This window comes from Podarcis tiliguerta (genome assembly GCF_965153285.1).
Source record: "Podarcis tiliguerta genome assembly, chromosome: 1".
Taxonomy (NCBI): Eukaryota; Metazoa; Chordata; class Lepidosauria; order Squamata; family Lacertidae; genus Podarcis; species Podarcis tiliguerta.
Window position 1 is genome coordinate 41,129,977 of NC_139534.1, and position 27,366 is coordinate 41,157,342.

Below are 27,366 nucleotides of genomic sequence, written 5' to 3' on the forward strand. Positions count from 1 at the left end.
TTCTAAGTATAAGCCCCTGTCCTCACAGTGGAACATTGGTTGTAAGAAACAGGAGACTCATTGTCACAAACTAAAGCATTGGAACAGGCTCCTTTAGGAGGGTCAGGGTTGCTCTTTCCACCCCCTGGGATGGGTGAAAATACTTCCCTGTAATATTCTGTAGCGTGTAGCGTCATGAGTAAAATTTCCCTAGATGATTTGACTGTTGAAGAAGGATCACAACTGTTGGAGGAGCAAGCGGTGCTTGTGGTAGCAGAAAAAGCTGACTGCTTTCACATCATCACAGCTGTCAGAGCCATCAGCTGCGAGCAAACAATTGTGGCAATTCTTTTTTAAAAAAAGAAAATCCATGATTGATGAGAGTGCTGAGATGCTTTTAAGTTTGAACTACTGAAACTTGGAGACTAAAGTACTGGAGTGAGTGTGCAATGGTAATTAACTCAACACAAATGCCCCCTCTTTAGCCCAAAAAACAATTGTTTAATTTCCCCACCACTCCTAGAAGTCTATAATCAAGGCCAGCTGCTGCATTTCAGTGATTTTTGCATGTCTGTGTGTGTCTCTCTCTGTGGTCCCCCAGGAATGGTCTGGCTTTCCCTCTTTCCTTTCAGGAAGAGCAGCAGTAAAAGCAGAGCATGGAGGCAGCAAAGGTTTACCTGCTCTGGAGTTGTGCCAGCTGCTGCTCCTTTCCTGCCACTGTTGGGGGTCCCAAAAACAGATGTGCCTTCTTGGGAATTTATCCCCCTATCCAGAAGTTCAGTGTCAAGTCCAGCTGCTTAATCAATGAAAGCAATTTTGGGGGTGAAGGTGTGCTTGGTGTTACTGTTTCTGAATGAATTAAACAAGGATTCCCCCCCCCCAAAAAAGGTCACAGTTTTTTTGTTTAAAAGTAAGGCCATGTCTCCTTTTCTGCATGGCCCCCAGGGGATTCACCCTGGGTCAGTGCAGCCATAGACTCCAAAGTTAGCCACCCCTGTATTAAAGGACCCATTGAAGACGGGCCATTTTCAGTTGTATACAGTGGTACCTCAGGTGACAGATGCTTCAGGTTACAGACGCTTCAGGTTACAGACTCCACTAACCCAGAAATAGCACCTTGGGTTAAGAACTTTGCTTCAGGATGAGAACAGAAATCGTGCAGTGGCAGTGCAAGGCCCCATTAGCTAAAGTGGTACCTCAGGTTAAGAACAGTTTCAGGTTAAGAACGAACCTCCAGAACGAATTAAGTTCTTAACCCAAAATACCGCTGTATAACAGTTGTTTCAGCTGATGAATAAGCCAAATATTAAGGAGTTTTTGCCTGTCTGTGCAGACCCTTTTTCCAGTCGTTATTTAAACCAGGAAGTCTCTAACCATGGTTGGAAGTTGTGTTTAAATACCCTGGCTTGTTAAGAGCTGGTCACCATAGTTTCACCAGATGTCAGTTTCATCAAAACTGGGAATTAGAGACTTCTGGGTTTAATTGCAGCTCGCACAAAGCGGTTGTGTGTGTTGATAAAAAAGGCTCATTCATATCTCTGCTTATTAAACCAAGATAAGACCATCTGAATTGGCTCAGTGGTAAAACTGATGGAATGTTTTGTCCTACTTCTATACCTGTTTAATATGCCATGATTACCAGTGTTTTCAACTAGTCCTGCATTTTGCAAATAGCTGAGGAACTTCTCTTCCATTAATTACGTCGTCGTGATAATTGTGTTGCTGCTGATTTTATTGTTAGCTAAATTAGAGACTGAACTCTGTAATTAGCTTGGTGTCTGTGCATTCAAGCTATTTTAGTCAGGCAGCTACGCACAGATTTCTCTCTTTGTATTTTTGGCTTTTGGTGGAATATAATCTTTGGGAGGGTGAGATTCCCACCCACAAGCAAGCAATACAGCAAGGGGGTGGAAGCAGCAGTTACACAAAGTGAATTAGTATGTCTCTTTTGCCTGTTAGCACTTTTCTGATTCCTGTTAATTTGCTTCCTGCCGTGACAGCCTGTGGAACTGTAAGTTTCTTTTAGACAGCACAGAGTGGGGTGCAGAATTCAGCAATTTCTATCTAGCAGGGATTTCTTTTTTTAAGTCTGCAGATGTCTCGTGTATTTAGTCTTAGTTAATTGTTTAAAAACATGCTAAGTGAGGAGGCATATATCATGCTTGCCAATGTTCTCAAGTTAACAGAGACAATATGGTATCTGGGAAGGCTCAAGATGGAACCTGGTCAGCAGGCAGAGACTTGTGGATAACAAGAGATAACTGAACTATCTAGTTACCCTGGTAAATTGCTGCTGACCAGGGCCAGCCCACCCATGAGCCAAGGTGAGGTAACTGCCTCAGGCAGCATGAACCACCAGGACAGCAGATTGCACCACCACTTGTTTCTGTTGTAAATCTTCACTCACCCCTTCTTCCCTGGTGAGGGGGGCAGCAGCGGAGGAAACTGCTTGGGCGCCTGGGGTGCCGCGCTTTGGGGACTTGGGAGTCTGCCTGCCTCCTCCCACTCAGATGCCCTACAGCTGGGGTGGGGAGGCAGTGGGCGGACCATTTAGGCAGCGCAGAGCCTGCATGCACCCAAGCCACAGCGTTTCTCCCAGGTGAGTGCCGCTCGGCATTTTGTCATCTCCCTCAGTGGTGATACCTGGGGCATTCTGTACCCACCACACCCCCTTCCTCTGCCCCTGGAGGGGGAGTGCCATTTGGACGTCCGCCTTAGGTGCCCAAATGTTTTGGACAGACCTTGCTACTGACACATAAGGTGAACCCAGGAATAGTATTATGTACACTACCATTTCTCCAAGTGGTGAAATGGCAGTGCTCATCCAGGTCTGGCTACCTTTGGAAAATAAATCAATGGTGATTTAATAGTTGTTGTTTTTTTTTTGTAATATTCAAGTTATTTACAGATACACAAGCTGAGCATAGGTGGAGACAGAACATAACATTATTGAAATCAATGCTCCTACATCAGTTCTCCAAAAGCTCATTCTGCCTTCCTGAGTCGAACTGCAGTTTTCTTTGTTTCTGTCTATATCTTTCTATGGGCAAATGTGTGCATGTACACACTTGCTTAAGGTTATCCTTAGTTTGGAGATATGCTTCTTAACTCTATTTTCTTGGGGATTCTGGGCTATTTACCTGTAACTTTCCTAACAAAGGATGAGGCCGGCAGCTTGACTATTAAGGAACTTTAAGCAGTCACTCTGGCCTCATTAATCCTTTTCTCTCCAAATGCAAATTTCATTAGAATCTGAAAGTAATCAAATTACAAAGCTGGGGGGGCTGGGATGTGGAGGGTAGGCAAGTCCTATTCTCCAATCTTTCTTCTGTTTGTGATGATTCCCACAGTCTAAACTATATTCTTTGTAAACCGCTTTGTAAAGCGGTATACCAATTCTGTTAAGTAAAATAAATATTGATTTGTTGTGCAGTATACTTAGTAGCCCCTTCGAAACATGGATAGAACATCAACAGCACAACAGGCAAGGCAGTATTTTATGTTTCACCAGCACTAGTCAGGACTGCAATTTCTCAAAGACTTCTCGCTGCACAGGAGAGACATCTCATGGCCAGCTAGATAGGTACCTAGCATCCCTTGGTGTTAGTATGGTAAACAAGGGAAGGCTGATTGCCATTAGGCTGAGCTGAAGTAGGGTGCTTTTGCTATTTTTATTGCCCTTTGAAGTATTTTTCATTCCAGTGATTTCCCCGCCAAGGGGATCTTCGGTGGCCCATTCCCAGCAAGAGATTGGGTGCTCATGAAATAAGGCACCCCCCTCCCAGCACACATTTGGCACCTTAATGCATATGATTAGGTGGTGAGGGCAAAGTGCAGCAGTGGCTTGGGGCATGCCCAGAACAGAAAAAGCAATGAATGGCAGGGTAGGAGTAACTTGAGTGTACAACCAAAAAGCCCTCCAGATTCATTCCGGCAACCTCCATCTTCTAGTGTGAGTGGCAAGCAGTGGAACAGCAATGAATAGCCCTGACTGCGGGGAAACAAACAGGAATGTGTGGAAACTAACATGTTGAATACACACATAGCAGTCTGATCTGAAATGCCTATTGGCCCGCATATGGAAGCAGCCAAAGACAGCATTCTGCTTGGACCAGCACCTTAAGAGGCAGCAGAGATGGGAGGAATCTAATTACGAATAGGGTGTGAAGATGGCAGATGCTGGATAGACATGCACAGAGCGAAACTGCATTACAGAGAGAAGTTAGAATGCCTGGTTCTCATTGCTGTAAAATGGTGTGGGTACCTGAGTGGGAACTAACTGTAGGAAGAAATGGAGTAGTTTGAAGTGCAAGTATTAACTATTCAAAGGTGGGATGCGTGGTGGAACTTCCAAGGCAAAAACCATCCTTAGCACTTGGATGCAGAGGATTACTTGAGCTGCTGCTTATGAATTCCTAAAGGCTCAGACACTCTGGCTCTTTCACCATATATACAGAGACCTCTAGGGAAAAGGCAATGAAGGGTGGTTGAGAGTTAGCCAAGCTTTCGTAGGTTTCCTTAAAACCTACAGAACAAGCTCTGTGATGAAGGCAGATGCATGTTCTATGCACTTATCCTAGATTCCTAACTATCATAATGTAAACATAAGCAAAGTCTGATAAAAAAACACCTTGCAGTATCAAAGTGGTCAGTATTTTCATGTGAGACACATGATCAGAGTGACATCTTGTGGCCAGTACCTGGAAAAGCTTAAATTTCTTAGTGGGTTTATTTTATGTGAGTTGAAAATGGTACGCATGTAACTCATGAAACTCTCTGGTTCTTGGACAAGTCTAAATTTATACTTTTTATTTTAGGTTTCAACTCTCTGGTAGGAGGAATAATGGGATTCTCCATACTTATAAGTGCGGAGGTTTTTAAACACAATGCTGCTGTTTGGTACCTGGATGGAAGTATAGGTGTTCTAATTGGACTGACAATATTTGCCTATGGAGCGAAGTAAGTGAAGTTGTTCCTTTTTTCACCTTATTCTTTGTGCTTGCATGCTTAACAGATACTGTGATGATCTGTTCCTTGTACATGATGCTTGAGGCATGGGGCAGCAACCTCAACACCATTTCCTGAGATGTTGCACTTACTTTGCTGTGGTGTATCGTCATTATTTACCATTGCCCTCACTACCTTATTGCTACAAAGTTTCATTGCTTAAATATCAATATATTGGGTGATTTACAATTGCATGCCTCGCTTAGAACACCTTTTAGAATCCACTTTATCAAAATCTACTTTGCAGTGGTTGAGCTCTGGATAGAATACAAAGATATATTCCTAAAAATCTTCCAGCACCATTGTCCATGATTTTCTGCTTACAACTTGTGACTTTTGTCCTTCATCAACATGTGCTTTCATTTCCAGACTACTTGTGGACATGGTTCCTCGTGTACGGCAAACACGTCATTATGAAATGTTTGAATAAAGACAGAGCACCATGGACTGAATAAAATTTTGCAAAATGTGATGACGTACTACATCCTGGCAAACGGTGCCAATTATATTTACAAGATTGCACTTTGTTTCTCATGGTATATTTTCTTTTTACATTATCTTTCCAAGAAAAGGTCAATCTGTACAATTAGGCAAATATGTACACCGCTTAGATCTTGGCAAAAGTAGCAACAAGCAGCCGTTTTCTTTTGTGTGTGCTATTTAAAATCCTGCAAATGGTAACTGAGATGAGCAGAGTGCACAGTTCTAATCAAGCCGCCATGTTTTGTCTTCTGGAATATTAAGAGTTCTTCAGCACAACAGATGCCTGTATAAAGGAGCCAAACCCGAGAGGGTGCAGCCACAGTAGTCTTTTACCATGGCACCTTAAGGACTAACAGGTTTATTGTGGCATGAGCTTCTATAGACAAGAGACTACTACTGCATCTAATATAGACAAGAGATGGCCTTTAGTTACGTTGCCACCAACGTTCCAGAATGTGCCAGCAAGTGAGACATTCCCAATGTCTTCTGCACAGAACTCAGTGGTATTGTACTTAGCTTATGGGGGCCAACAGACACTACTTGATGCATGGAATTGATTCCCCCCCCCCAGCCTCAAATCAACCCCCTTTCCCAAACTGCTCCATTTTTAAATTCAAAGAATCTAATGTGAATTTCATACTATTTTCTAAAATTCTCTGCACTGCATAAATATGAAGTAACACATTATGAAATATATTAAGCTGCACAGACAAAATAAGCACAAGGTGTTAATGTACAGGCAAAAGCCAAAAAAGCAAGAGGGGGTAGTTTTTGATTATATGTCTATGGCTGTATTATGCACTTATGTAGCGGTATATATGGGTAAATACATGGGTGTCCTGTTGTCTGGTAAAAGTGATGGTTTCAAGGTGGTAGTAAGATAGCCTTTCTACTGTTAGTTAGGCTATTCTGTAGGTGTTCCATGTTCCCACCCACCATCTTATGTAATTTAATATCTGGATTACAAGTTATGACTCCCATCATGTAAATCAATAAAGCTGTTACCTATTTTATACAGTACCTGTAATTAACCTTTAAAAAAGCTCTCTAGATAATACATTAACAATACAATCTATGTACTGTCTTCAGTGGTGCTTACTAACTTGTAAGTGTGTTCAAGATTGCTTCCTCAATAGAACAAGTCGTCTTGTAGAAAAGCCCTCTGAAATGTTGCTGCCATTTTTTCAGCTATGAAGCCCTTTCTACATGAGTTTAACATTTGGTGAGTATGCAGAAATTATCAAAACATAACTTCGTACCTCTTACTGTTTTGATACTGCATTTTGCAAAGGTAGAAACGAGACGTTTACCCAAGCAGCTGCTTCCACAGAAATACGTATGTGGAATAAAAGCTTACATATACAGTAGCCAACACAGCAGCTCATCTACCCTTCTTTTATATGTTTTTTTCTTACACCTGCTATATAGTATATCTGCACAGAACTCAAAATGTGAGACTGATGGTAGTAGGTGTAGGCATTAAACATTTTTATTTAAAAAATGCTTATCTCCAATTAAAAAACCTTGAAGTGCAATTGCCTGAAACTGCTTGTTGAAGGGTGTCTGACAGTGTTAACAATGAAGTTCATTCTCTACGTGACACCTTTCCACCTTAGAAATGAGAGGTTCAATTCTTGGAAGAAGGAAAAGTGTGCTTTTGGCTTCCTCTGTTTTAATAACTATCAGAGTCATTTATAACAAAATTCTGATCTTAATTTTATTTTTTAGCACAGTGTGGTTGGATGGAAGAAAGGGTGAAAACAACGCAGTCACACAAGAAAAAGTTTATTGAAAAATAAAATTTTCCCTAGTTTGCCCTACAACAGTTGGTGGGGGTGGGGGGTGGGGGAAGGAAGCATTGTCAGCCATGAGAATACAGACATATTTACACCTTGGTTTTAAGTTTCCCATGTTGTTAATCTTCTAATTTTACAGTTACTTGCTGTGAAGCAACCTGCTAAACAAAATATAACGGAACACAATTGAAGAAAGAAAACCCCCGCACAAAATTTCAAGCATGTATTGTTTTAAAAAACATAATCAGTGCTTGTGAAACAGATTAAAATCCTTATTAAACCTTAACCTACTACTCCGCTGAACAGTACTCAGAGCTGGGAAGCTAACACTTTACTTCTTATTACAAACAATATTTTGACTTTCAATGTTATATTTATAGAGATAGTCAGTGACTTGCTATTCTCTGTTGCACACTTCTGGAAAAAACCCACTACTTACTTTTTTTTAGGGTTTCTCTTACTAGCCAAATGTTAATGTTGTGATCTTGACCCCTGGCTGTGGACTGCTAAGCTTATTTTAGTGAAACAGGAGAGTGGTGAATATATGTATTACTCACTGCTTTCTGTTCTAAAAAATAGGACAAGTCCAGGTTGGGAGGTAAGCTTTGTTTTGCCAGACAAAAACAATGCCATTTGCTTAGAACCCAGGTTTCAGTAAACTATGCAAGCCTTCTGCATGGTTTGCCAGTACCTCTCAGTGGAGCGGGTGTTACCGATGCATCATGTAGGTGAAAGAATTTACATATACCTGGCAAACAGTCCTTGGAACTGGTAGGTTTCTTTCCTTTGAAAGGTCATAATGTAAACTATTTGCCCTCTGGCATTGGGTTCAAGGGAAAGTTTAATTAGAACTAGCAATTCAAAGTTTCCCATAAACACCTACTGCTATATACAGTATATGGCCAATTCTAATATAAGAAGTCACTTTCATAATTGTAGTGGGGGGGGGTCACTTGATACAAACACACTCCAAATGATGGATTATTAAGCAAAGCTGGCCCCTTCATGTACACATCAATACAAAGGAAATTAATTCGTTTATATAAATATAAAATGACAGGGCATAGTTAAGTAGCATCATTCAGTGTCCTGAATATATAGTACTCAGCAAGATATAATACTAAGGTACATCCATCTTGTATATGCTATTTCTATAGCATAACACACATATATACACACACTTTAACATTTGAATATATTGACTGACCTTCCTACCTGCTCTGTTATATAGTCAATTTATGCACAATATGTTCAGTCTTTACTATGGGAATTTTACATCCAGAAGAGATTTAGAAAATTTTAGAATAAGAAGCAGCAAAGCATGAGCAAAGCATTAGACTCAGTATAAGAAGCTTAAGGTACTGGAAATCAAATCCAGGAGACTGGGGTAAATAGAAAGAAGCACAGATAAGAGAGAGAGATCAATACTGGCCATTAGAACCCAATTGTTTACAGCAGATGGAATGTGGAAGTTGCTGCAGGTGTGAGTCTTATGTCTGACGTTCTCCTGTTGCATTAATTTTCCATATGCAACTTGTTCAGCTACTGTGAGAACAGGATGTTGGACTAGATGGGCATTGGCCTGATCCAGCAGGCTCTTATTTTATATGCTAGTCATGTATGCTGTGTGGTCTGATTCCTCATTTACATTCACTCCACAATAGCTGCTACCTATCCCAGTAAAACAAAGGACAACAGAGAATGCTCAATTGAAACTAGACAGTAATTTCAGTTGCTTTAAAGTGATTCTGACTGCTTAACTGTGGTTGTTAAAATATCAGCACTTAAGCATAGTGAGAGTAGTTTGGGCATTGTATACATGCCTGTTTACTTTGTATCCAGTACACTCCTGGTTTGGGAAGTGGTGTGCACATGATGTTAGCTGCAATTCATATCTGCCCTGTTGTTTCATATAAAATGCTGCATTCTGATGTGCTTTCCCCTAAACCAGCTTTGCTCCAAAGTGAGAAAAAGAAAGCCCTAGCTGCACTGTAAGCCATGAGCAGGATTTTTTTTTTTTTGTCCCAGCCGGAACTCAGTTCTGGCACCTCTCAGGTGGGTGCCATTGCCATAAGAGAAAAAGGGAGGTGTTCAGGGTGAGTTCCAGCATCTTTTTCTATAAAAATAGCGCTAGCCATGAGCAAAGCTTCTTAAATAGCCACTCTCTTGCTTTCCAGGTGCTGCTAGACTCCCAAATCCTATCAGCACTGACTGGCGACAGCAGTGGTCAGGTATAATGGGACTGCAGCAAAAGCTGGAGGACCACCAGGTCCACAGCACTGCCTTAAGGCAATTTCTAGTTCAAGCACCTGAGTGACTATTTACTAAATTTTCTGCAGAACAAGCCTAATTATTCTTGCAACATTATAAGCAGGAGATTGTAATTTCAGTTATTTTGAATTAGTCTAGTTTCGTGTGGAAGGAAGGTTAACGTGATACAAATTGGCATGGGTTGGAAGGATGCACCTGTTCCTGAATTTCCTTGCAAGGTTGTTCTGGTGGAAGAGAATGCAGAAAAGACCTTGAAAATGTCTCTTTCTGTGTACCTATGCAATTTAATGTGATGGGACGGCCCTGATAATTTAAGTTGGAATGGTACTTTATTAACTCTAAAGTTATTGATAAAAAAAATTAAGCAAAAAGACCATCTATAAAAATGGTGTATAGGGTTCCTTTAACAAAGCAGAAACCACACCAATCATTTAAAACTGCTGAGAACCAATCAAAGTAAAATAATTGCTATAGCATCTTTGTATGGTTTCATATTAGGTGTATGGTAGGGGAATTGGGTTCAAAGAGCACCTAATCATGCTGTTAACAGCAAAAAACCCAGTTTTTGTTTTTGTTTCAAAAAGGAAAAGCCATTTGATAGATTAAGATAGATTGTTGGAAGATGCCTCCCTTGAATAAGACTTTTTTTTTTTAAGGTTCTTATTGTGGATGAAATATAAGATTTTTATCAAAGGGTGCAAGGGACCAGCTATTACTAAGTACATTAATGGGCTATGGACAACTCTGCATGTTGATACTTAATTTAAAAAAAAACAAAAAAACTTGCATGACAGTTGCAATTGCTTGTTGCATTTGACAACAGCCATCTAGAGCACCGCATATAATCAAAGCCAGAGGACGTACTGCATAACCAGCTTAAAACACCTATAAATGCCTTCTCAACAATAACTCTCTTCACTTGTTGCACTAAATAAACAGGAGTTACCTAGAATATGAATGGCCTCTACTTTGCCCAAAAGGCTGAAAGCAATGATCTAGTATTGTATGAAACCTATTGAGATTTATAATCTTCAGGCATAACCCATCACAATTACTAGTACTAACATCCATTGTAAATGCACAGTGATTTTGTAGCAGTCACAACACCCTTTTCAATTCAGAACCTGTATGAAGGCTATTCTTTCTTTAAAAAGCTCACTGTCAAAAATACAAAAACAAAGGCACTAATTACGGGGAGGCCACTGCGTTATGTAGTTAATTCAGTTGTGTGCCTCAGAACTTTTGCAACAAAAGTTATTGGGGGGGGGGAAACGTAGTGAACTGTCCCTGAATTGCTCCCAAGTACTTTTTTTTAAACGAAGCAGCCTGTCAGACAACCAGTGGGCATCGTACCATCAAGGTATAACATGCTGAATGATTAATTACAATGCTAAATACATTTTTACCCCCAGTTACAAATGGAAGTTTCCATAGACTTTTCAGAAAAACTGATTTAGGGCCTACTTACACACTCTAAAAATTCTCCATATTGGACAGCTATATAACCAGAGCCACACTGACAAAATAACATGCGAGTGTTGGTAGGCAAGGTTCTTCTCTGTGGCAATTTGTAAAAAGAAGGAAGCCCAGTGCTACTCAGATTGCAAGTGTCACCACTTTAAAATTTATCCTGTAGTATATCTGACTCTGTTTTTAAGGAAGTGCATAGGTAGACCCATACAACACCAGTCTTTGTGCACTTACTTGCTTGAGGAGGTTAGGCTGCTCCTTGTGACTTGGTGTTAGGCTTCTATTAATCCTTATTCTACAAGAATGGTGCAAACGTTAGACGCACATAACATGCCATGGTAGCTGTGTGAACTTGAGCTAGGGGGCATGCACACTCTGATGCTACAGGGATGAGCAATTACACCTCCTTTGAAGAAAAAGAGGAGGGGACTTTCCTCTCTAAACAACTTCTTGAGTGCTCATGTGGTCAACCTTACATACTACTAAATGTGAAGAACTTAACAGGAGCGCCTTCATACCTGCGAAAGTTTGTGCTAAGAACTTCAAGAAAATAACCTATTTCTTCAAAAGATCATGCCAGTGAAGGACTAGTAATTTATAGAAGAACATACTGAACTGCATTCTTTTGAGAGAGAGAAAAATCATGTACATACCGATTTACATTTCTAGTTCTTTGATATTGGACGTCAGCAATTTCCTGTTACTTGGAACATGAAAAGTACACTACCAAACCATTTAAGACCAGGCAGATGGACATTAGCTAATTATATTCTCTCCTCCCTCCTTTACTAAGATTTAGCATGGATAATGCATCATATATAAGCGCATTGTGTTTAGACACAAACATTCAAGTACAAATATCAATAGGTAGCATTCTCTTTGAGTTGTTGCAGCTTGTAGTACGTACTTTTGCTTTGTCTTTTCTCCAATATTAAAAAATACTCTTTATAAATCATACCAATATTTACAGAAAGTATATAAATCCTCAAATTAGTGTTCCATTATAATTGCTCAGGCAATGTTCACATCCCAAACACACAATTAATTTAAAATAAAAAATAAAATAAAAGGCACACATATTAGCAGAATGTGCTTCAACACTGCCATGCAGAAACCAACCCCCCCAACCACAACTGCTTCTATGAACCACAAGAGAGACAAATGATCAAAACTAGGTGAAATGTACTGAAAAGCATATTTATAGATGTGCAAATCAACTTGCATATATGAAATAAATGAGGTTTTTATTGGCATTTTTAAACAGTGTATTCAATCTTTACCTTTCAAAGGTAAGCTTTAATGTTAAAGTTCTTTAAAAATAAATTATGTAAATGCTTCTCTCAGGTTTTGGTGATCTCTCAGAACAAGGTTTCTTTTTAAAAAAAATACCAAGTTACAAACTTGTAAAATAAGGGAGAAAGTTTTGATATATGAAGACATGATGCTTCTAGCATGATGTGTTCTTTCATTTTATTTCAGACTTCAGGGAGCTCCATGAATTGTAGCCCACTACACCCAAAGCCAAAACCTGCCAAAATGATTTGCAATTCTATTTATCCCCTTAGATCTCCTAATAATCCTGAAGTGAAATACCACATTTCTGCATTTGAACTTTTAAAAAATGGTCCAGGTTTCAGTCAAGAAAGGCATTCCCCTCAAATAAATCTATAAGTTTGTCTGGCTTTAATGAAAAACCACCTTAATCATCACCTGCCATCTGCTCTTTATGCTGGCAGAGGATTATGAAGGCATTTGTTTCCAATGTGTCATTCATTAAAGGTATCCATAGAGATAGGTTTGAAGAAAAACCTTATAGATAGCCTGGATCATGGTACAAGTTTAATTTGCTTCAACATTTCGATGCTAAAAAAGTGTGAGGTCCACTGACCCTGTACTAACTACAACATGGTTAGATGAAACTCTTCTTTTGTACCATCTACCAAGTCTTCATAGTAAACACCATAATAAGGCTAATACACAAATTCATTTCTCTTCCACAATTACTGTTATTTTAAAAAACGCAGCTATGAAATAACTGGATGAGCCTATCAAAGGTCTGATCCTATTCTCAGTGATATCATAAAACACTTGAAGAAATAATGGGAGACCATGTCATATGCAGAGTAAACCCAATGACTTGAAGTTAGTCATAACTTAAGTCCATTCATTTCAGTGGCCTGCTCTGAATACGGCTTACTCATATACCACCCTACAATAATGTTATCAATTATACCTTCTCAGTACCACTCATTATAACCACATAGCATTTTTGGGGGGGCCAACATACAGTATGTCTAAACTAGCAATTTACAGATATTACCCCCTGCTGAAAGACTATGTTATTCATTGCACCAACAAACTAACAAAACTCAAATCCTTCTCTTGGGGTTCGTTTGATGCTATGTATGAAAACAAAAACACATTAAAAATGTTGCAATAGAGGACAAAATCTATGTTATTGTTGAAAGAAAAATATCTAAGCAATTGATCAGATTTGTAAAATTGTATAACGACATTTAATATATATCTTTCTCTGAAGAAGAAATATTAGATTGGAACTGGCCCCGTTACTAAAGCCAAACTAATCCGAATGTGCTAAGATGCATTTACAGCACATATATTCTCAAACATTTTTGCTGCAGCAGCAATTGGTAGTACTTTGTTTATTGCCAGGTCTAGTTTGATGATGGTCTGTGCTCATAAAGAACACATTAGAATAAAAAAGTCAATCACCAACAAGGGTATCAAAGTTGAAGAGTGATCATTTTTTAGAGGAAGGAAGGAGGAATGGGCTCCCATGTACTTACAAGTGTGGGCAGAAACTGCTTAACACACAAGGCTAGATTCCAAGTGTTAACTATTACAGAAGTCCAAGACATCACACAAAAGCCAGTCACAAGTTACTGGAATTTGGGCCAGCCACTGCTAATTTTTAATCCTATGCACATACAATTAAAAGTTGTTAGTCTTGTCAAACATTTCTGGAGCTATGCCCTGCTGATATGAAATCGTTCTTAAAAAAAGAAAGAAAGAAAGACTCTATCTCAACAATTTGAGAGAGGTGTTTTCCCTTATGGTCTTTGGTATGTCAAAAGATACTTGAGTGCTTCCCACAATAAACAGTGAATGCCAAATAATGAATTAAGTTACATTACAAAAGAACAGAAAGGAGTGAATTACCCCACCAGTAGAAATAGTAAGTAATATTTAGGGTAGAGGGGAAAGAAGCAAATAACCGAAGTATCGTACTCTGATATAATATTGAAAATGGTCCAAGTTTTTTCTTGCCAACCTGTGGTAGCTTTTAGCTTCAAAGTGAGGAAGCATCCATTTTCTATCCAATGTCTTTCTATCCAATGCCTTCCACAAACAGTGCTTTTAAAGATGTCAGCTGTGCTGCAAAAGCAACCCCTTTTTCCTTTAAAAAAAAAAAAAGAGGAAAAGCTGATCTACAAACAAATCTGAGTTCAATTCTCTGGATTAATTTCAAATTGTAACACTACCAACCTGCTGCAGCACACCTACTTTTAATTAAGGACTTCAGGAAGAGGTCTCACTTGCTTATAGTCATTGTTTTGTTCATGTCTGTCCGTCCATCCTATAAAAGCTTGTAAAATCTCCCCAAGCTGTCAAAGACAGACCAGCACGATTTGACTGCCTCACTTCTATTTTCAACTTTCAGTCACTGTTTCTCCACCTTATACCGAGGAAAATATTGCTCCAATGGCACCATTTTATTTTCAGTGATCTAACAGTATGTCTAGTCACCACCCTACAACAAAACTTTGTGGGACTGGGAAAGAGGGGTACACTCATAATTCTAGACAAGACCATACATTTTAAATATTACGCTTATGTGGCTTAGAAGCCCCGATGAATGGCACAATCATAATCCATTATCAAACCAAAAGTATCTGCGACTCAGGAAGCCACCAGTTAATGGTGCTACTTGCTTAGCTATGTGGGGACCACCACACGGCTGTGAATTTGCAGAATGTGTCAGATGAGATAAAAACCAATAGTTATTCTGTCGCTGTGTTCCGTTGTAGTTCCATGTTCACCAGCCATTCAGGATTCAGAAGACCCCTATGAACAATGTACCCAGGATTGTGTTAGTCTTTCCTGTACTGACCAATCTCTTCCAGGTCTGTTTCTTTGTACTGGAAATAATATTCAGAAAAGTTGTTGATCATGAGGAGTTGTTGGTAAAAGAAACACACTCTTAATTTACCCTTACAAAATGCTGAACTTTGTTTTTTTACCTCCTTAAGTAAATTAAGGAGATTTCTGTGTCACTGGAATTGCTTGCTTAGGAAAAAAAATATAAATCATTTGAGATTTTTTAAAATCGCTTTTCTGTTCCATCGTGGTACAGATTTTTCTCTTCAGCAATTGTTCTGCCTGCAGTAGCAAAGTGCAAGAAATGGCAGCAGCTCTCACTAAGCCACTGGCTCTTTTGTCCCTTCATCAAGTCAAGTGAGCTGCTGCTATAGACAGTCTTTACAAAGTGCAACTTGTCCTTTAAGGTAGTCTCTGCAAGGGCAGATTCTTTTGTGGCTTGGATGAGATCCTGCACAGCTGAACAACAAGAGATCACCCTGGAAAACACAGTGTTTTCTCTTTTCATCAAAAGATGGAACCACAATATCATTTGCAGACTCAGCTGTATGACATTCAATGTTGTATCTGGAAAAGAAAAGGAAAAGTAAGACAACCTATATCACCTGCAATAATTCAGCAAGCAGCAGCAGCAGCAGCAGCAGCACTTCCAACTCATGGCTCCAAAGGTAGGTAATGCAGAGATTCAGTTCATACATAAAACTGACATCTCAGCAACTGGGTCCCGTAAGCTGCCCAACTCACGGCAAAAATCACACCGATAATTTCAAAAGGGTGTTACAAGAAGGCAGAGCCTCACTTAGAAGAGATTGACACCATCCCAGAACACTTGGTTACACAAACACCGATGAGCAGAAATACTATAATCCAGAGTTCTCTTTGACATTAAGTTGCATAGAGTTCACAGTTAAAGTGGATAACTAGAATATATGAGATCTGTACAATGCAGTTCTACTATAGACCTATTCATTCATTATATGCCCCCTTCCCTTCCATAAAAAGAAAAGTAGGGATGAGCCCACTGCCCCCCACCACTTCCCCAATCCATCCTCTACAGCACACTGCCTGTTCTGTCGGAAATCAAGCCTTTATCGGGAGAAACTGGCAACTCTCCCAGGCACCCAGCTTGGTCTCCTGTTGACCTCCCTGGCTGCATTCCCCAGCAAGATCCAGGCTAGGTCTCGATAAGTGACCCTTCCCAGCATGGGAAGAGCACACTCACTCCCTCCTGCTCCCCCGGCAGGAGTCAAGTAGGCTCTCTGCACAATTGGAAACCCTGGAAGTTCTAAATCATGTGGCAAGTCTGCTTCAGTACAGCATGCTTCCAACAAGCAGTGAACTGCAGAAACAGTGATGGAGTGTGCAGAAATCACTCCTTGTTTGCACTTCTCCTCATGCAATGGTAATCATGTGATGGTGAGAATGAGTGATTGGGAATTATGTTGCCTGGGCACTGTGGCACACTCTGCTCTGGAAAGTAGTGACTGACTTGTATAGGACATTCCCCAAGCCTATGGGCCAGTTTACACTTTTCAAATTCATCCAGCAAACCCACCTGTATATGCAGAAGTGTAGAGTAAAGCTAGAAGCTGGCAACTATTTTAATGATGATGACTAAACAAAAAGCAGTGGCAGATGCACATTCACAAACATGATTCTAGAAGTGCTACTATTATTATTTAATTACAACACACACACACACACACACACACACACACACACGTGTGTACAATGGAAATCTTCCACACTAATACCACAGTTGACTCACTTCATACAATAACTGTTCCATGTGACAAGTTTACTGGGGGCATATACCCCAACAAACCATGATTTAGCAGACAGTTCTCAGCAATCATAGATGTAAGCTAACATACATGTGTGATATCGTCACACATGAGAGCATACAGGGAGTTATGGGGTTTCTTTTCCGCCAATACCTGCATACACCAGTCTAGGGGAAAGTATTTGAAAGTAGATCTAAACATCAATTGTAACTTGTAGGTCAATGTAGGCAGAAGCCAGGGAATTGGTTGCAATACAAAGGAAAGCTATGGTAAATTCTGTTTGGTTAGCAACACGCACGGCATCGTTTGGTTCAGTTTTCTCTGTCTATTAAATTGTGCTATGCAGGTGAACAATTTCTGAAAATTTTGTGAAATTGTGCTATGAACACAAATGCATTATATTCGAAAGCCTCTGAAGTTTATCTCATGCTGAGATTGAAACCGTGTTCCAGAGCAACATTCAAAATGTGCTGAAAATGTTTTCTTGCAACTTTCTTTTCTTGTCCTTGGAACTGCAGTACTTACTTCAAGAGGTCTTTGTCCTTGTTCAGGTGCTGGAAAAAGGATGGCTCACAGATGAGCTGATTTTCTTGACAAACCTGCTTACATGATTTCCCAGACCCAGCAATTTTAACCTGAAGGGCACTTAATGGGGGCCACATCACTTGCCCGTGGCAGAAATCCTGAAAAAAAGTACATTTCAAAATGACAAGGCAAAAAGTGATTTCACGCAATACACTGCTGTTATTCAAAGCTTCAATCTCCAGACGGTTCAGTTAAGACTGTAAAGTAACCAGCATGGATCTCAGGGCTGCCTAGATCTCTGCCAAGTGTATAATCTTGTTTCAGGCTCCTGTCTGAAACTTGAAAGTCACCACCACTCAGGGTAAACAATATACAGCTAGAAGAAGAAGAAGAGTTTGGATTTGATATCCCGCTTAATCACTACCCTAAGGAGTCTCAAAGCGGCTAACAATCTCCTTTCCCTTCCTCCCCCACAACAAATACTCTGTGAGGTGATTGAGGCCGAGAGATTTCGGAAAAGTGTGACTAGCCCAAGGTCACCCAGCAGCTGCATGTGGAGGAGCAGGGAATTGAACCTGGTTCACCAGATTACGAATCCACTATTCTTAACCACTACACCACACTGGCTAGATGGACCAATGTTTGGTTTTGGTAGAAGGCAGCTTTTAATGTATGTTTTCTGTCTAAAAATGTGGTACCCCCAAGGCAATAAACAGCCAACTAATAAAATAAAAATATTAAAAGAGCACCGAAAATGGCTCAGCAACAACAAAAAAGCATCACCAAGCAATCTATTAGAGATGTGCACTGATCACAAGATTTGTTTTAGACGCTGATAGAGTGCTTCATAGAGTGCCCTCTACCAGTTAGTTTACTGGTTAAGTGAAATTGGTTGCACAACTATGAGCTTTAGTCTATTCCAGTTCTATTCAACAGAGAACAAGCACTGGTAATATAGTGGCTTACACATGATCTCTGTGCTCACAAACCAAGTATTTGTGGATATGGAGAGCATACCTGTTTCTCTATGAAAATATTCATTCTCTGGAGCATCCCCTCACATGTGAATTCAAAGGGCAGGTAAGGTTCAATCTGTTAAAATAAAATGTACAGTTTAGTTGCTTGTTGTTGTTTTAAAAAATATTATCCAAGGCACCACTGTAACATATGTTTGTGCAGGTGCTCAGGTATTAGTTATGAAGTTGTTTAGTAAGGCATCTGCCATTCTAAATATTGCTGCTACCATGAAATTAAACTATAAAAACACTCAGCAACTTTCACACCTGTAGTATTTCCTAGCCCAGTTTCCCCTACCATTAAAGCTCTCAGCTACTAGAGAAATAATTTTGTGCCTTTTCGATCTGTAATTTCCCCCTCACACTGAGGCTTCTTAACAAAGTTCAATCTATACATATATTCAAATATGACATTCAAACTATATTGGATGGGCAGGGGTGGGGAGTTATCAGCTGAGTGCCCCCCTCCCGGTTTCAAGCTCTAAACAGGATATAAATCTTATATCTTTTGAAATAATGTCATTCATATTTTGCATATTGCATGGTATTTACAGTATGTAAGTTTTGCATATTAATGGATCTTATATAATGATCCATGTGAGTTTGCAACAAGCTGTAATTCATCGTAGCCAAAAAACAGAAAGTTTTATTTTTGTTGGATTATTTAAGGCTTTTAGTTTCATATTGAGCTCTTTCTGATAAACCTCACACTATCATATGTTTCTGTTCCATATTTATTTACAAATGCAATGGGTTTTTTTAAACAACAACAACACACAAAACTGTTAACCTTTTGATTCAAAATTGCTTTCACTGCCTTCTCAACTTCGGAGAGGTCATTGATGTTTACAGTCCAAACATGAGGCTTCCCGATGTAAACTTCAGCATAGGGGTGTTGAGATGTCAACTGAAAGAAAAACAATCAAATGTCATCTTTTCGGGAATCATGTTCATTTCAGTAGGCAAATTTCAATAAGATACAAAATGTGTAGATAACATAACACTCCAGCCATTTAGGGGGCTCTTTATTCCTTTGTTTTCAAAGTTTTGCACACGTCATCGTAGTCACCAAAAAGGAATTATCAAGATTTCTATAGAACCTAATCAATGAAATGTGGGGCAAGTAACTAGGTAAGTGCTAGGGACAGTGTAAATGCACCTTGACAAAGGGAAACAGACAGTCTAGTGTATCTTGCAATAAAGTATCCTAACATTCTGATTCTAAATTCTGACCTCTCTAGTATCTCTTGCCAAGCTAATTAGTATTTATATGAGAATTGTATGCTCAGTCATTTCCATTTGTGTCAAAGCTGGAAGACTCGATAAGATTACTTAATTTGTGAGTTGCCATCTGCAATGACACTTTTTGTAGCTTGTTTACTTAACGTTTTGAAAAACTTAATACAGCTTAAAAAAACAAATTCAGAGCACATGCTATTTAAGCCATCTCTTTTTTCGTACTTTACCTTCATGGTGTTCCGAAACATTCTGCACCCACTCTTTCTAAAGCCCCTTTTACCTTGCTTCAAAATATTATAGGCAGCTGTTTACTTCTTAAGGAACTGTTTCCACCTGAATTGGCTTTCTCCTGCAGCCACTTCCTTGCCTGATATTATGCATTTGGCAGAGATGCATAGGAGGTCATGTAAAGCACTGACATGCACATGTCCCAGCCCCTTGGTAGCCCATGAGCCTGTAGTCCACAAGTCACCTCCTGTACTCCTAGGTAGCCTCATTCTTCTAAAAGCCTTCAGAATTAATGCTACAGAGTTATAGTGCTGGGCATTATGCCCAAAATACTCCACTGTTTGATGACTCTTAATGTTAGCTAAAGGCTGGCAAGCAAGACTTTGCTTCCTGCCCAGTGAAGGCTAAAAGGCAGCTAACACATGTGTAGATAAATGAGGAGCCTTCAGTCCTAATCTCCCTTGCTTTACTTTCTGAATGCCATATTTACAAAGCCAATTCTTGTTGTTGAGACATATTTTGAGGACAAATCCTTATCAGCTTATATTTGCTGCCTGTACAGAGTGAAAGCACCTTGTAAACCAAATGCTTCTTTTACAAGAAAGAGGCCATTGCCACTCAAGCAGTTTATGAATTGACCCCCCCATGCTATGTTTATCCCTTTTATTAAGTTAATGGCCCCCTCTGACTGCCCTTTCTAGGAACTAAAACAGTCAAACAAATATTCTTTATATTGATTTAAATACAAATATCTTCATAGAATTTTATTTATACTCTTTTAATAGGCTATGTGCTGTCAGCATACAGGATTCAGGTGGTGATGACTGTAAAAAATTCTAAATATTGAGGAACAAGCTGTTATTTCCAAGTAACAAGAAGTATGCTCAGGGGTGAACACGTGAACGGTTGTGGGGGGGGTGCAAGGACCTTGCCCCTAAAGTCTAGCAAAATAATTCAAGTGGTTTGTTTTTTGTTTTTCCCCCTTGCTGTAAATTGGAGAGTTTAACTTCCTTGCATTTAATGTACATAAAGCTAAATAAATGTGCAAACCACCTCACAAAAAAACAAACACCTGTGGCCTGCTTAGAATTACACTCTAAGAGTTTCATACATTGATTTTTGTTTTTAGCAACGAGGATTTCCTGTGTAAACTGAACCAATTGAAATAATTGAGTACTGATACTATTCTAGATACAAATGTATAAAAGTAATTTCAGGAGATAGGCTCAGAAGGAAACAATCTCAGACCAAGAGTTTGCTATGGCAATAGCAATGAAATCCCATAGTTTGGTGATGCTTGGAAATTTAAAAAAGGATGTGCTACAAAAGCTACTGTTGACATGTCCAACCAGCAGTACACACAACAGAAAATTGTGAATATGGATGTTGATTGCTTACCTCTCGGAGTGTTGGCTTGCCTTTGAAGAAATCTGTGTTTTTGCTGCTTTTGGGTGGATTAAATTTCGGATTCAGAAATGCACATCCATTTGCAATGGCCTCTAGAGGGGCAGGTCCCTCATATGGAAAGCCAAGACCAACAAAGAGCTGTAAAATAGAAACACCTATAACATTAGCTTTTATTTCATTTTCTCTGCTACATTTTATTTCTGTGTTAGGCATTATTCCCTTTCCTGATTTTAAACTGTAAAATTAGGTTAGCTTACTTCTATTCTTTTATGCCATGTTGCATGGATCGATTCTTTTGTATTTATTATTGATACAAGTACAGGTGGTTTGGGGAGGCTGCCTGTAACATAATAGGAGGGTCAGCCTGGACATCTAACTCACTAAGTAAGGCAGCTTCCTGCCCTATATCTGATGACTGCCAAAGGTGCTTGCTTTTGCAACATGCCACTCTTCTGAAAGAGCCATGAAAATATACTGCAAACCTGATAACCTTTCTATAACGGGCGAAAGTGAAAATTATGAAACCCTTTTCCTAAAATAAAACCTTCTCTAAATTAAAAACAAGTTTTATAAAGCACTCTGTATTTCCAATATTTTTGTAGTGAGCAGGAGAGGGAAAGGAGGAAGGGAACATCATATTTTTAGATTTCTCTACAGCCAAAAGTGCAGTGAAAAAAGGTGAAGCACGGCACACAGTCTTTCCATTATTGGGAGAATGTATTTTCACCCACTTTCTTGGTAACACATATCACCAAGTCCTAAGCTTTGACTGAAGTCCACTTCATCCACAACCACAGTTCACAGACCTCAAGACATTCTAGGCCCATCACAGAGTAATAGAACCACCATTAGATCCTGGCATAAGGAGGAAATATGTCTTTGGGGAGTTAGCAAATACTTCGCTTGAACTTGTGCCACACAATGATTACTACACAAATGGCTTAAAATGTCTTGCATAGAGTAGCTGAGCAGGGTGGCATTCTTGAATAAGCATATTCTTCAAACAGCACTAGACTTCCAAAGACCAACGGCAGGTGGCAGCAAAGTTTGCAAGAAGGTGCACTTAGTCTACAACAGCGAGTCCAGCTCAAACTACTTGGAAAGCTGTGTGAAAAGGCTGTTCTTGGAAATTGTTTAGCATAAGAGATGAAAGAAGGGAGTGTGAGTGGTCTGCAAAAAGTCACCTGAAAGAAAGTTGCGTAGAAGTACCTGGTCTTATAGACCATTTTGTCTAACCCCAGCCTGATGCAAGAAACAGAGAGCTACATGGCTACTCCTTAGACATCTATAGGAGTGCTATCCTGCCCCCTTGGTCTTCTCTCCTTTGGCTTAAGCAGGATTCCCCAAACATGGGTCTCCAACTGTTTTTAGACTACCACTCCATCATCCCTTGCTAGCAGTGGTCAGGGATGATGTGAATTGTAGTCCAAAAACAGCTAGAGACCCAAGTTTGGGAAACTGGACTAAACATTCCCAGTTCTTTTAACCCAAAGAACCCTCCTGTAGGGTTTTAACCTGTAGCCCTCCAGGTATTGTTGAACTCCCATGACCATCAGCCCTAGCCAGCATGGCCAATCATCAGAGATGATGGCAGTTGCAGTCCAAAAACACCTGAAGAGCCGCAGACTCCAATCCCTGACTTGACCTTACCTCATAAAACTTGTTTTTTATAAAGCTCACCATAATCATTGTTCTCATCTAACCCACTCCACTCTGTTTGTATCTTTATTAAAGTGTAGCACTCAGAAATGGGACACTGTACTCCAGTGGGGTCTGATTACTGAATAAAATGGAACTTAATTACTTTACATGTCCTGGAAACTATGACTCTATTGATGCAGTCTAAAGCCAAATTTTTCTCTTTTGCTGCTGCATCATGTTGCTGACTCATTTCAGTATGTGGCTGGCTACAATCCTGAGGCCCTGTTTGCAGGAATTATTGCCAAGTCAGGATCATCCGTCCTATACCTGTGCATTTGATTTCTCTCACACTGAAGAACTTTGCCTTAGTTTTTGCCGAACTTCATTTGGTCAGCTTCAGCCCAGTTTCCCAGCCTGTCAAGGTCAACTTGAATTTTATTTTAATCTTCTGAGAGGTTCTCCTTCCTAGTTTTGTGTTATTTGCAAATGTGATGACTCATTCCACCCTTTTATATTTATAAAAAGTTGAAGTCACAGCCCTGCAGCACCTCACTTGAAAACTCGTTCCAGTCTGATGAGGAACCACTAATGAGTACAATTTCACACCAGCTGTGAATCCACCTGACAGCAATGTCATTTAGCCTGCATTTAAACAGTTTGCTAACCAAGGTACAATTGGGGGTGGGGGGGACTTTGTCAAAGTCTCTGCTGAAATATAGACATACCATGAGCATCCCACAACCCACTAAACCTGCAACTCAACAAAGATGATAAATTTATTCTGGCAGGATTATTAATTACAAATTTATACATCTTTCTACTAATACTGAATTATCATCAAGATGCTTTCAATCTGACTCCTTTATAATATATTTAAGCATCTTCCCTGGTAATGAAACTGGACTGACTGTTATGTAGTTTCCTTGATTCACTTTTCCCTAACCTTTTGAAAATTGGGCAGTCCTGCCTCTTCTCACTTGTTCTCCAGGATTTCTCAAATGTTCTCAGAGTACACCAGTGAGTTCCTTTAGTACATGGGTAGGCAAACTAAGGCCCGGGAGCCAGATCCGGCCCAATCGCCTCCTAATTCCAGCCCACGGATGGTCTGGGAATTAGCATGTTTTTACATGAATAGAATGTGTGCTTTTATTTAAAATGCATCTCTGGGTTATTTGTGGAGCATAGGAATTCGTTTATTATTATTTTTTCAAAATATAGTCCGGCCCTGCACAAGGTCTGAGGGACAGTGAACCGGCACCCTGCTGAAAAAGTTTGCTGACCCCTGCTTTATTACTTTAGGGTGCAATTTGTCTGGCCCTCAATACTTGAACTCGGCATCTTTGTTTCTATTGACTAATTCCTTATCTATCTGAACTGCAATCCTGACCTTCATTAATTATGCTAATTATGCAAGGTTATACACTATCTCTTTTGAGAGAAGATGAAGGAAAGATCGAAGATATGCAGTGCTGCTTTCTCTGTGTCACCCTTTAGCATTTCACCATGCTTACTGAGAAGTCCATTGTACGTACCTGAAAAACCCTTTCTGTTGCTCTCAGCATCACTAGCCAGCTTCAGCTCATTTGAGTTTTAGCTTTCCTGACACTGTCCCTACAAGTCTGAATTCCTTGTCTGCACTTGTCCTTGGTTACCTGTCCTCCCTTTATAAATGACCTTTTTTATTTTTAGCTCCTCACTATACTTTCACATTGCCTTTTGTATCTCTGTCTCTCTGTCTCTGTCTCTCTGTCTCTCTCTCTCTCTCTCTCTCTCTCTCTCTCTCTCAGCTGTGCCTCCCTTCTTCAGGAACTCTCGGCCACCTGAGGAATTTCCCTATCTAGTATTTCTCTGAGCTTATTAAAATCAGGGTTTCCCCCCTGAAATTCAACTCATTCGCTTTTGATGAATTTGAGAATTATTTGGCCACTTTATCCAAAAGTTTCTGCTACTTAAATGTCCTGACTTTCTCTTTCCTACTGCTTAAGATCAATCTATCTTACTCCTTCCCCCTCTCTTCTGAAAAAAGGAAGTCCTCACCAAGTATGGCCACATGAATGGGTCTTTCCAGCCATCACACTTTCAGCAAATTGTCACATCATAAAGTCTCCAGATGACTCTGGAACCCCATATGACAGGGGGGGAAAGGTAATCATTTGAAGGAACCTTTGTTGGAACATGAGTTTCCATGCACAAATCTTGATTTGGACATCCTGCAATGATCCGTGCCATTGGAGAGGGGCAAGTTTTAATACCCAAAAGCTCCTGGCAAAGACTGCTGCTGAGAATTATTAACTTGTAAGTCTTAAGTGGGCAGGATTCAGGCTCTTTTGAGATGAACAATACTGGATATGAAAGCAACAAATTTTTAGTATAGGTTATGAATATACCTCTTCAAAAGAAAAATAGGGCAAAGTGCCATCTGGCTGCAAAATGTTATAACCCTTATTACAGAGTGCCTTTTGTGGAGAGGCTGACAGTGAAATACAGGAAAAGAAAACCTCCTAACTAAACCTACTGATGTATCAAACTGCATTATGAGTTCCCACTCTTTTTTTAAAAAGCAGATTTAATGGGCTCAACATTTACAGAGAACACCCTGATCTATTTCTGCATTCCTGTGCAGCAAACAAAAAAGGTAGACAAGTCTGATAAGCAATTAAATTATATCTTTTAATTAGCAGCAGCAGAAACATGGCCGAACCATTAATTAAAGGACTTTAAAATGTCACCAACAATTCAGCAGTGGCTGAGTTTTAATTAGTTACAGAAAATGATACTGGATGGGTAGATAAGCATTCTTCACTTTTTACCTCGACACTGTTGGAACATCTTTTCTGTTCTATATGCTGTCAACTTATTTAACAAAAGCTCCTTAGGGGAGAGTGTGCAGCTCACATGTCTTGACAGCACAGGGGCTTCTGTTACCACTTAATAATAAACACAGCACCAACTGTCCTCCACTCATATTAAATAGCTGCTACCATCTGTGAAGTATAACTTGGAAGTAACGACACTACAAACCTCACCAGTTGGATACCACATACCACCATTTCAATAAGAAAGGAAATTATTTTACTGAGTGATGTTTTGCTTCCCTTTAAATGAAAATCTTCTTTCAAAAAGATCCCATGCAGGCAAATCCTTTTGGCCTTTTTGAAATAATATTTTCAGTATTTTTGTGGTGAATGTTCTTTGCTTTTTTGGCAGGAACACACATGCATTTGGTGCTTAATACTTTTGAAATATTAAGATTTTTGTTGAATTTTTGTCATTTGTACTGTCTGCATTTGCGTTATTTTGTATTCACATTTATTTGTTCTTTGTGAGCTGCCTTGGGAACCTTTTCAGGCTGATAGGTAAATAAAAAGTAGCAGAACAGAAACACAACATAATAGAATAAACAGCTATTTGTGTGAGAGGGGATTTTGCCTCAAGTTTGCTGAGCCAAATTCTGAAGTGTGTTTGTGTGGGAGGAGTGTTTCTGAAATCATCAAACTTGGTTCTCATGCATGCAAAACTTCTAGAGGGTGGAGGGGCGGACATTTAACAGTGAAAGCTTTTCATTTTTCTAAACAAACTTAACACACATATGAAGCACCATCCCAATAAGAAATTGAAACCAGTGGAATCTTTGGAATACTGGACATTGGCAAATGTTTAGAGCTGTTATGGTACAATGAGCATAATGTGCCAAGCGCTTCATGGGGGGGGGGGGAGTAAATGCATTTGAATGCACATGTATTTTAATCTTTTGGGGTTTTGCTGCTGCTCCCCCCCCCCTTTGCATACCAGCCAACTTACCTTTGTCCCTCTCAGCAGGAACTGCAAATCCCGGCCACTGAGGATGCCATGGTTTTTAACATAGCTGGGCATGTAGACAGTACTTGTCCCGTGGACAGTTCCATGAACTTCTGTATAGGTATGAATGACATCCAAATAAGCTTTCTTATCCTAGTAAGGAAACATAAGCCAACCAAAACTGAGTCTTCACATAATGCAGAGGCCTATCTATCTAATTACCCACCACCACTATACAATACAATATCTCCTGCTGCTCCAAGACTCCCCTGATCCTACAGAGCAGAATTTCAAGGGGCAAAGGGGCTGTAGCAGTGGTCAGATCAGCAAAAAATGCTGCAGTACCCCATCGGTACTCCTACCATTGGAACTAGTTAAAAGTTCTTATTTTACCAAGCTCTTATTTCACCAAGGAGACTGGTTATGCTAAGTTTTGGGCCCCACACATCTGAGTCACACAAAATAATTACTGATCCTCTCCAAAATTAACTCCGTCAAAGCAATGACAAACCTAGACAGCATCTTAAAAAGCAGAGACATCAGCTTGCCAACAAAGGTCCGTATAGTTAAAGCTATGGTTTTCCCAGTAGTGATGTATGGAAG

The 27,366-nt window shown here is 39.7% G+C and overlaps 2 protein-coding genes across 8 annotated transcripts in view; one reads left to right on the plus strand and one right to left on the minus strand.

The window, feature by feature from the left end:
* Window positions 1-6,482, plus strand: part of TMEM163 (transmembrane protein 163) — a 68,525-nt gene extending 62,043 nt beyond the window's left edge. For both annotated transcript variants that reach the window (XM_083413478.1, XM_083413479.1), the window contains exons 7-8: window positions 4,797-4,938; window positions 5,356-6,482. In XM_083413478.1, coding sequence (XP_083269604.1) covers window positions 4,797-4,938; window positions 5,356-5,416 — 203 coding nt within the window. In that variant the 3' untranslated portion in view covers window positions 5,417-6,482. The remainder of the gene's footprint in view (window positions 1-4,796; window positions 4,939-5,355) is intronic.
* Window positions 6,483-7,238: 756 nt separating this feature from the next.
* MGAT5 (alpha-1,6-mannosylglycoprotein 6-beta-N-acetylglucosaminyltransferase) overlaps window positions 7,239-27,366 on the minus strand; it is a 117,672-nt gene continuing 97,544 nt past the window's right edge. For 3 of the 6 annotated variants that reach the window (XM_083408753.1, XM_083408754.1, XM_083408755.1), the window contains exons 12-17: window positions 26,767-26,916; window positions 21,316-21,462; window positions 19,241-19,357; window positions 18,452-18,526; window positions 17,435-17,592; window positions 7,239-15,692 (exon numbers count right to left, since the gene is read on the minus strand). In XM_083408753.1, coding sequence (XP_083264879.1) covers window positions 15,494-15,692; window positions 17,435-17,592; window positions 18,452-18,526; window positions 19,241-19,357; window positions 21,316-21,462; window positions 26,767-26,916 — 846 coding nt within the window. In that variant the 3' untranslated portion in view covers window positions 7,239-15,493. The remainder of the gene's footprint in view (window positions 15,693-17,434; window positions 17,593-18,451; window positions 18,527-19,240; window positions 19,358-21,315; window positions 21,463-26,766; window positions 26,917-27,366) is intronic. The other 3 variants (XR_014504185.1, XR_014504186.1, XR_014504187.1) reach the window with 3 other exon arrangements.